The sequence below is a fragment of the Chlorocebus sabaeus genome, chromosome 6, assembly GCF_047675955.1.
Source record: "Chlorocebus sabaeus isolate Y175 chromosome 6, mChlSab1.0.hap1, whole genome shotgun sequence".
NCBI lineage: Eukaryota > Metazoa > Chordata > Mammalia > Primates > Cercopithecidae > Chlorocebus > Chlorocebus sabaeus.
The window spans coordinates 22,048,193-22,059,328 of record NC_132909.1 but is presented as its reverse complement, the minus strand read 5'-3'; the positions used below and the strand labels follow the sequence as shown (position 1 = coordinate 22,059,328).

Below are 11,136 nucleotides of genomic sequence, written 5' to 3'. Positions count from 1 at the left end.
CTGGAGTGCAGTGGCGTGATCTCAGCTCACTGCAGCCTCCACCTCCCAGGTTCAAGCAACTTGCCTGCCTCAGCCTCCTTAGTAGCTGGGACTACAGGCGTGCGTCACCATGCCCGGTTAATTTTTGTATTTTTTAGTAGAGATAGGGTTTCACCATGTTGGCCAGGATGGTCTCGATCTCTTGACCTTGTGATCTGCCCACCTCAGCCTCCCAAAGTGCTGGGATTACAGGTGTCAGCCACTGCACCCGGCCCCATAGTTTTTTAAAAAATTAACTTCTAGATAATTCTTATTTTAATCTTGATTTCTTTTTGATTCACTAGTTATGTAGGTGTCTGTATGTTTGTGTTTCTAAATTTTCAAAAACTTGTCAAAAAGATTTAGCATATGAAATTATAATGTGCGTGATCTGTGAAATTTAATTAAAAAGTTAAAACATTAATTTATTATTTGTGGCCAAATACAAGTTAGGTTTTTAATATGTTTTATAGATATATGATGTGAAATGATATATATTCTCTATAAAACACAAAGTTCTATTTAATTATATTAAGCTTGGTGATTACATTATTTATATATTCTCTGATATTTTATTTGTTTAGTTCTGAAAAGTGGGCACAAAATGCCCATCTATATTATTTCAAGGTCTTCGGTTAATATAGAGGGTTTTTTATGTTTGATTGCTGTATTTTTCACTATGATGTTGAATTCCAATTTCTCTAATATTGAAAATTCTGCTTTGGCCAGTAGAGCCACACTAGGTCTGTTGTGTGTCAGCTTGTTCTAGGTATATGTCCTTATAAACACCATATAGTTAGTGTTTTATTTTTAACCCAATTGGTTTTTGTATTTTAATTGGAGCATGTCATACATCTATAGGCAGGCTTACTCAATTCCTATGAAATCACCTTTTAAAATATATTTTTCTTTTAAACAGCAGAAAAGTAACTAAAATTCTCAAACTCTGTTGGTTTTTCCTATGTAGCTAATCGTCATGGTCATCTAATGCATTGTTTCTCTTCATCTCTCTGTTCCCTAAAGATTGAAGTTTTCTAAGACTCAGCCTTTGACACATTTACTATTTATACTTATTTGTTCCTTGGTGATTTCATCCCAATGGGTTTGTTTCCCTTGAACTCCATACTCATTATATTCAGTAGCCTTCTCTACACTTCTACTTGAATTCATTTTTATTTAGGTATATAAAATACTGATGGGAATAGCATAAATCCTAAGTGTTAAACTTGATGAAGTAATATTGTACACCTATGTAAGCACTGCCCAGACTGACATACATTTACAGCCTAAGAAGGCTTCTTTGTGCTGCTTTGCTGTTAATACTCCACTGCCCAGAAATAACCTCTCTCCTAATTTCCGTAACCACAGATAAGCTTACATGTTTTTCCAATTCATGTAAATGGAATAGTACGCTGAACCCTTTTTGTGTCTGGTTTCTTTTGCTCAACATTATTTCATGCAACAATAAGGATGGCTCTCTCAGACATAATACATTATTCATTTTTATTTATGTAGTGTTTTATGGGAATTGCACTGAGTTAGGGAAACTGCAGTCTGAGGGAAAAGTTTCCACAAGACTCCCCCTCTTTAGGCACCAGCCACAAGTTCAGAGGTTCCAAGGACTACCCATACTTCAGACCAGCTGACTACAAATTTGGGAGTTGTCATGACTACCCTTGATAATTCAGTATAATAATTCACAGAACGCAAGAGAATAGTATACTTGTGATTACAACTTTATTAATTTATTTTTAAAATTTTTTTTGAGATAGAGTCTTGCTGTTGTCACCCCAGCTGCAGTGCAGTGGCACGATCTTGGCTCACTGCAACCTCCCCCTCCTGGGTTCAAGTGATTCTCCAGCCTCAGCCTCCTGAGTAGCTGGGATTACAGGTGCCTGCCACCACACCCAGCTAATTTTTGTACTTTTAGTAGAGACGAGGTTTCACCATGTTGGCCAGGCTAGTCTCAAACTCCTGACCTCAAGTGATCTGCCCGCCTCGGCCTCCCAAAGTGCTGGGATTACAGGCGTGAGCCACTGCGCCTGGCCTATGATTACAGCTTTATTATAGTGAATGGGTACAAATTACAACTAGCTAGAGGAAGAAACACATAGAATGAAGTCTAAGAGGGGTCCAAAGATGAATCTTCTGGTCATCCTATCTCTGTGGAGTCCTGGATGGTGATACCTCCTTCCATCTACAATGTGGAATAATAAAATAGAGTGTTGCAATCCAGGGAAACTCACCCTAGCCTCTGGTTTCCAGTGTTTTTCTTGGGGTTTGATAACATACTGCCCACATAGCTGACCTTTGTCTTTCTGCCCTTCTTGCTGGTTTGTCTAGTACTGTTTATCTGCCATCTCCAGAAGTCAAAACTGAGATAGCATGTCTCAAAGCACTCATCATAAATCACATGCTATACTGTTGGGTGGTCAACAAAGCGCCCAGCCAAACCAAGACACTGCTATTGGGCAGGACATTCCAGAGGCCTAGAGATTACCTCCCAGTACTCACAGCAAAGGCAACACCTCTCTTTGGGTGAAGTTAATTAATCACTATACAGGAATATACTTTGACTTACTCATTCTTTGGTTGATGGGTATCTGTATTGTTTCTATAGCTCTGGGACCTTCTTATATGTGTCTTTATGTAGACATATTTACTCTTTTCTATTGGCGGTATACTTCAGAATGGAATTGCTGAATCAGAGATAGGCCTATATTTAGTAAATGTCAGTTTTCCAAAGTGATTGTACAAATTTACACTCCCACAAAGAATCTGTAAGGGTTTCATTTGCTCTATATACTCTTCACACTTAGTATAGTATAGTCATTCTAATGGGACTATACTAATATGTTAGTTACTAGTTATATATAGAAATATATAACTGTTATATAAGTATGTAGAAAGTTGTATTTTTGGCCGGGCGTGGTGGCTCAAGCCTTTAATCCCAGCACTTTGGGAGGCCGAGATGGGCGGATCACGAGGTCTGGAGATCAAGACCATCCTGGATAACACGGTGAAACCCTGTCTCTACTAAAAATACAAAAAACTAGCTGGACGAGGTGGCGGGCGCCTGTAGTCCCAGCTACTCGGGAGGCTGAGGCAGGAGAATGGCGTAAACCCGGGAGGCGGAGCTTGCAGTGAGCAGAGATCCGGCCACTGCACTCCAGGCTGGGCAACAGAGTGAGACTCCGTCTCAAAAAAAAAAAAAAAAAAAAGTTGTATTTTCACTTCCTAATGACTAATAATGTTGAATACCTTTTCATATGCTTGCTTACTAGCTTTTTTGGTATCTTGTATGCAGGGTTGGTTAGACTTTGGCCGTTTTAAATGCATATCGTGTCTTTTCCTTATTGCTTTGTGTGAGTTCTTTCTGTATTTTGGATCTGGATCTGAGTTGATATGTATGTTGCAAATACCTTTTGCTCTGTGGCATGCATTTCCACTCTCTTAAAGGTATGGGTTGATGAATTGGAGTTTTTAATTAACTCCTATTTATCAGCCTTTTTCTATATATGGTTAGAACTTTGAGTCTTAAATGTTTGTGTGTGTGTGTTTCATGCCTACAAACTCATGAAGGCATTCTTTCTTCCCCTAGAGGTTTTATTTCACCACTTACATCTTGCCTGGGATTACAGGCGTGAGCCACCGCGCCTGGCCTATGATTACAACTTTATTATAGTGAAAGGATACATATTTCAACAAGCCACAGGAAGAGACACATAGAATGGAGTCTGAGACAAGTTTGGTGTACAGTATGAGATTTAGTGGGTCAAGTTGTTTAATTATCAGTACTCCTGCAGATATCCAAGTTAATCCCGCATTATGTATTGAAAAGTAAATTCTTTCCCCCCAGTTATGTTGCAATTCTACCCACCTCTCATCACCTTTCCTGATAACATCCTGATCCTAACCATAGCTATATGTTACTTAGATATTTATAATAACCTCCTGATTTGTCTGTTTGTGTAGCCTTCAGGGCGTTCACAACAGCATAGCCACAGTGATTTAGATGTGATCACTTCTATGCTCAGTTTCTAGAAAATTTAAGCAACAAATAAAGTGGTATTGGATTGTAACCCAAAGTATAAAATAAATATCCATGCATTCATACTGATATGACTATATTATCAGATAAATAACTAAATAAATGGAGGAGATAAATCTCCAGTACAGAATTCCAAATAATTTATGCAGATATTCTGCCCTCAGGGAAGTGGAGCATAGCCCCCTGCTCCTTAAGTATGTGCTGTGCACAGTGACTTCCAAAGACTACTGTATGGGAAAAGGGAGAAAAGAGTAACTTTACACTGGAGAAACTTGACAAACACTCCCTCACTCAGGTGATCAAGACCAACAAAAAGTCATCATGCTGATAGTATGAATCCTTGATATCTATGAGGAAAATGGCACTTAACCTCTGTGATCTTCCTCCTGCAAACAACCTCAGTCTAATCATGACAAAAACATCAGTCAAATCTTAGTGGAGGAACATTCTATGCTATACTGGCCTCCTCAAAATAGTTAAGATCATTTAAAATGAGGAAGAGTGCCAGGCGCTCTGGCTTGTGCCTGTAATCCGAGCACTTTGGAGGCCGAGGAGGGTGGATCACCTGAGGTCAGGAGTTGAAGACCAGCCTGGCCAACATGGTGAAACCCCGTCTCTACTAAAAATAAAAAAATTAGCTGGGCGTGGTGGTTCGCGCCTGTAATCCCAGCTACTCGGGAGGCTGAGGAAGGAGATTTGCTTGAACCTGGGAGGCAGAGATTGCAGTGAGCTGAGACCACGCCATTGTACTCCAGCCTAAGCAACAAAAGGAAACTCCATCTCAAAACAAAAACAAACAACAAACAAAAAAAAAAAAAAAAAAAGGAAGAAACTGTCATAGCCAAGAGTAACCTAAGTAGAAATGATGACTAAATGCAATGTGTTCTCCTGCTTAGAATGCTGGAACAGAAAAAGGAAGAAAAGCTTAAAAACCTAAGAACATTTGGAATAAAGTGTAAGCTTTAGCTAATAATAATGTACCAATACTTGTTCATTAATTGTAACAAATGTACCATATAATATAAGACGTTTTCAGTAGTAGGGGAAACTAGGTGTAGGGTATATGGGAATTCTCTGTATTACTTTTATAATTATTCTGTAAATCTAAAACTGTTGTAAAATAAACTGTATATTTTACAATAGACAGAGAATTAAGTTGAGTACTCAAATTACTTCTAAATGGCCGGGCGCAGTGGCTCACACCCATAATCCCAGCACTTTGGGAGGCCAAGGCAGGCGGATCACGAGGTCAGATTGAGACCATCCTGGCTAACATGGTGAAACCCTGTCTCTACTAAAAATACAAAAAAATTAGCCAGGCATGGTGGCGGGCGCCTGTAGTCCCAGTTACTCGAGAGGCTGAGGCAGGAGAATGGCGTGAACCTGGGAGGCGGAGCTTGCAGTGAGCCGAGATTGTGCCACTGCACTCCAGCCTGGGCAATAGGGTGAGACTCCGTCTCAAAAAAACAAAAAACAAAAAACAAAAAAACCAAATTATTTCTAAATAGTCATTCCTGTGTATCCACAGAGCCAGATTTATCATGATTTGAGTAATGTTATTACATGGAGTCATTTACATCTATGATATTAGATCCATGTTTTACAAAAGGAACACACATAGAGCCCAGACCACTGTTTCCTGACATGCTAGACTAAAACTCAGATTCGAGACTCAGAATCATTTTGGTCCTCTTCAACATTTTACTGCATCTAATTGCACAACTCTACTTGTTGGTTCTCCTGAACTCTAGAGCCAGTAACAGTGACCCCAAAGTAATTCTCATGATTTTGTCTGAGGTACAATTTAAATTCTCGGATGACTCCAAATCTGCAGAAATATTAATATAAAGAGAAAAAATAATAAGGTTATGTGGTGTATAGGAAAAACTGTAAATTTTACATGTGAAAAAGATTTCTGCTTATTAAAAAATACCAAAGAGGCCAAAAGATTAGGAAAAGTTACTGAAACAACACATGACAAACTTACTATATAAAGAAATATATATATTTCTTAAGTATATAAAGAAGTTTGTAATCAGTAAAAATGACCAACAATGTGATGGAGAAACAGAAGAGTTTATAGTAACATGAACATGCCTGTTAAACATCTGAACAAATGATCAGTTTCTCTCATAACATAGAAATAGAAATGAAATTGTAAATTGTTCTCCTGTCTTGTTTGATCAAAAGTTTGATAAAACATTTAATAGCATACATATTCCAGAGAAGATGTTTCCTGCTCTATCTCCCAACACATACAGTGTTACTATCACAATATAGTGTGAAACCGTCAAGGCAAAAATCTTTAATCTCTTTGCCCTGATGATATCTATCTCTACAATATCCAGTACTCCCAGGTCATTCCTCAACCCAGGGCTCTGACGTCAATAAAATTTATACACCCATTTTCTGTTCCCATCTACCACACTAAATTCTTGTGATCTTTCTACTCTGCACTCTGAAATCCACGGTACCTTATTAGCATAATGCCTCAACCTTTTAAAAAAGCATTCTTAATTTGCCTTTAATGGAAAGTGTTGGCTTTTAATGTACCCATTACCTAAATAACATACATTGTACTCAATAGGAAGTTTTTTTGTTGTTGTTGTTTTCTTTGAGATGGAGTCTCGCTCTATTGCCCCCTGGCTGGAGGGCAAGGGCATAATCTCGGCTCACTGCAACCTCCACCTCCCACGTTCAAGCAATTTGCTCTGTTGCCCAGGCTGGAGTGCAATGGCACTATCTCAGCTCACTGCAACCTCCGCTTCTCAGGTTCAAGCAATTCTCTTACCTCAGCCTCCCAAATAGCTGGGACTACAGGCGCCCGCCACCACGCCCAGCCAGTTTTTATATTTTTAGTAGAGATGGGGTTTCACCATGTCAGCCAGGCTGGTCTCAAACTCCTGACCTCAGGTGATCTGCCCACCTTGGCCTCACGAAGTGCTGGGATTACAGGCGTGAGCCACCATGCCTGGCTTGTTTTTTAATTCTGTTTATGTGATGAATCATGTATTGAGTTGCATGTGTTGAGCCATCCTTACACCCCTGGAATAAAATCCACTCGACTGTGCTGTTATTATCTTTTTTGCATAGTTTGATTTGGTTTGCTAGTATTTTGCCGAAGGTTTTGATGTCTATGTTCATCAGGGATATTGGCTTGTAGTTATTTTGTGTGTTTTACCCTTGCCTGGCTTCAGTACCAGGATGACACTGGCTTTGCAAAATGAGTTAGGGAGGATTCCGTCCTGTAATTTTTGGAATAGTTTCAATAGTGCTGGTACTAGTTCTTCCTTGCGTGTCTAGTAGAATTCAGCTGTGAATCTGTCTGGTCCTGGGCTTTTTGTTTTTGCAAGATTTTTTCTATTACTGATTCAATTTCAATACTCATTAGTAGTCTGTTGAGGATTCCTAGTTCTCCCTGGTTCAATCTCGGAAGGTTATGTGTTTCCAGGAATTTATCCACTTCCTCTAGGTTTCCTAATATGTGCATATAGTCTGCTGATTTTTTATATGTCTGTGTTATCAGTTATAATGTCACTTTATTATTTCTGATTGTATTTATTTGAACCTTCTTTTTTTCTTGGTTAATCTAGCTAGTGGTGTCAGTTTTACCTCTGCAAAGAAGCAACTTTTTCTTTTATTGATCTTTTGCATTCTTTTGTTCTCAGTCTCATTTTCGCCTGCTCTGATATTTGTTATTGCTTTTCTTCTGCTAGCTTTGAGTTGGGTTTGTTTTGTTTTTTTTCTAGTTCCTTGAAATGTGACGTTAGGCTATTCATTTGAGATTTTCCTATCTTTTTGGTATAGGCATTTAATGCTATAAAATCCTCTCTTAGCACTGCTTTTGCTATATCTCAGATGTTTTCGTGTGTTGTGTCTCTATTTTCATTTATTTCAAAAAATTTTAAGTTTCCACCTTAGTTTCATCATTGACCCAACAATCATTCAGGAGGAAGCTGTTTAAATTCCATGTAACTGTATAGTTTTGAGATTTCCTCTTGGTATTGATATCTACTTTTAATCCACTGTGGTCAGAGAAGATATTAGATATGATTTTGTTTTATTTAATTTATTGATACTTGCTTTGTGGTCCAGCATATGACTTGTTTTTGAGAATGTTCCGTGCACAGAAGAGAAGAGTATACATTCTGTGATTATTGGGTAGAATGTTCTTCAGATGTCTGTTAGGTTCATTTGGTCTAGAGTCCAATTTAAGTCCAGAGTTTCTTTGTTGATTTCTGTCCCAGTGATCTGTCTAGTGCTGTCAATGGAGTGCTGAAGTCCCCTGCTATTGTTGTATTGCTGTCTATCTCTTTTCTTAGGTCTAGTAGTATTTGTATTATGGATCTGGGTGTTGCAATGTTGGGTGCATACATATTTAGGAATGTTTTATCTTCTTGTTGAATTTATCCTTTATCATTATAAATGGCCTTCTTTGTACTTTTTAATTTTTGTTGGTATAAAGTCTGTTTTGGCCATCGTGGTGGCTCACGTCTGTAATCCCAGCACTTTGGGAGGCCGAGGCGGGCAGATCCATTGAGGTCAGGAGTTCATGACAAGCCTGGCCAACATGGTGAAACCCTGTCTCTACTAACAATACAAAAAAAAAAAAAAAAATAGCCGGGCATGGTAGCACATGCCTGTAATCCCAGCTACTTGGGAGGCTGAGGCACGAGAATCACTTGAACTCAGGAGCTGGAGGTTGCAGTGAACTGAGATTGCACAACTGCACTCCAGCCTGGGCAACAGAGTGAGACTCTGTCTCAAAATAAAGTAAAATAAAATAAAATAAAAATAAAATATATTTGACTAACAATTTATATGTAAAAGGAAATTACAAACATATTAGACAAAATCATTCTAACAGGGTATTATGGGTTGAACTGTGTCCCCTAAAAAGATATGCTGAAGACCTAACCCCTGGTACCGGTAAATGTGACCTTACTGGGAAATAGGGTCTTGACAGATGTAATCAAGTTAAGATGAAGTCACCAGGTAACCCCAATCTAACCTGACTGGTGTCCAAATAAAAGACAAGACATACACAGAGATACACAGGGAGAATGTGTATTTGCATTCACATTCAGACACTGAAGATGGAGGCAGACATTGGAATGATGTATGTAAAAGCCAAGGAATGCCAAGGACTGCCAGCTGTTAACAGAGGTTAAGAAAAAGGCATAGGACAGATCCTCACTCAGAGACCTCAGAAGGAACCCAAACTGTCAGCACCCTTGATTTTAGATTTCCAGGCTCTAAACTGTAAGAGAATAAATTTATCTTGTTTTAAGTCACCAAGTTTTTGGTACTTGGTACTTTGTTATTATATCCTTTAAAAACTATTATGTAGGAGAACCTTTGATAATGTGTATCCTAATTTGTTCTCATTACCTGTTTTTTAAAAAAATATTATAAAGGTTAACAAAACGGTCTTACTTTGCTTTCTGTCATTCAACCAGTATGAATTCCCTCATGGCGAATGAGGTCAGAGCGACTACCAAAAGCCTTTCCACATTCCTTACAGTCATAGGGCTTTTCACCAGTGTGAATTCTCTGATGTCGAGTAAGGTTTGAGCCCTTATTAAAGGCCTTCCCACATTCATTACATTCATATGGTTTTTCATCTGTATGGATTCTCTGATGTTGAATAAGTTCTGAGCTCTGAATAAAGGCCTTTCTACATTCTTCACATTCATAGAGCTTCTCCCCAGCATGAATTCTGTGATGGTTAGTAAGTGTTGAGGCACTATTAAAGGCCTTCCCACACTGCTTACATTCATAAGGTTTCTCACCAGTATGCATTCTCTGATGCTGAATAAGCCTTGAGTGTTGAGTAAAGGCTTTCCCACATTCTTTACATTCATAAGGTTTCTCACCAGTATGAATTCTCAGATGTAGAAAAAGTTGTGAACTTTTAGTAAAGGCTTTTCCACATACTTTGCATTCATAGGGTTTCTCACCAGTGTGAATTCTCTGATGATCATTAAGGTTTGAGCAATACTTAAAGGCTTTTCCGCATTCCTTACATTCATAGGGTTTCTCACCAGTGTGAATCCTCTGATGTTGAGAAAAATATGAACTACAACTAAAAGCCTTGCCACATTCCTTACATTCATAGGGTTTTTTACCAGTGTGAATCATCTGATGTCGAGTAACGAGTAAGCCACGACTAAAGGACTTCCCACACTCCTTAGATTCATAGGGTTTTTCATCAAAATGAATTCTCTGATGTTGAATAAATTGTGATTTCTGATTAAAAGTCTTTCCACATATCTTACATTCCCATGGTTTCTCTTCACTCATAGTTTTTTGAGGTTGAGTAAGAAATGTGGGCTGAATAAAAGTAGTTATGTCTTCATGGGTAAGTATTACTTGACTGAAATGTCTCTTCTTTAGAGATAATATCTTGGTCTCACACATTGATTCCAGATCTGAAAGAAAATACAAAGGCAAATACATTTTCCTATTCTGAGCGAGTTAAAACTTCTAAAAATGAAATGGGAGGATTAAACTGAAAAGAATATCTGAGAAATTACACATTTAGTTTTCAAAGGTGGCTAGGCAATCTGTAAAATTGACAAGAAAAGCATAGACGTTAGGAGAGGTAATAAAAGAAGTTGAGGATATGGATTTGGAAAGTAGATGACCTCTATGATCCTCAAATTTTGGTCTGAACCACAGTCACCTTAAGCCTTGGTGAATACACAGTGTTCAGGCACCATCTTCCATATTATAGAGAGATTCAAATTTTTTATTTTTATTTTTCTTTGCCCCCACCCCAGATCTCCTACAGACGCTGCCTGAGACCCAGCTCTATGTCTCCTCATCATACAGCTCATGGCGCTCCGACTGCAAGGCCATTAGCATGGCCTGGCGGGGTTCAGCTGGAGGGCCATGGAGGAGGACAGGCCAGCAGGATGCCGCCTCTGCTCCAGGGCATGCACCGTGAGTAAGAGATTCTAATTATATACACATGTATAAATATATACTCACATACACAGAGTATGATACTGTATGTTTTGCAATTTGTAGATAATTGTCAGACCTCATCAAAGGACTATTAAGAA

The 11,136-nt window shown here is 38.6% G+C and overlaps 1 protein-coding gene across 3 annotated transcripts in view; it reads right to left on the bottom strand.

Moving 5' to 3' along the window:
• Positions 1 to 1,129: 1,129 nt before the first annotated feature.
• The window catches only part of ZNF829 (zinc finger protein 829), a 30,594-nt gene continuing 20,587 nt past the window's right edge, over positions 1,130 to 11,136 (bottom strand). For all 3 annotated transcript variants that reach the window (XM_007996558.3, XM_007996559.3, XM_007996561.3), the window contains one exon: positions 1,130 to 10,500. In XM_007996558.3, coding sequence (XP_007994749.3) covers positions 9,521 to 10,500 — 980 coding nt within the window. In that variant the 3' untranslated portion in view covers positions 1,130 to 9,520. The remainder of the gene's footprint in view (positions 10,501 to 11,136) is intronic.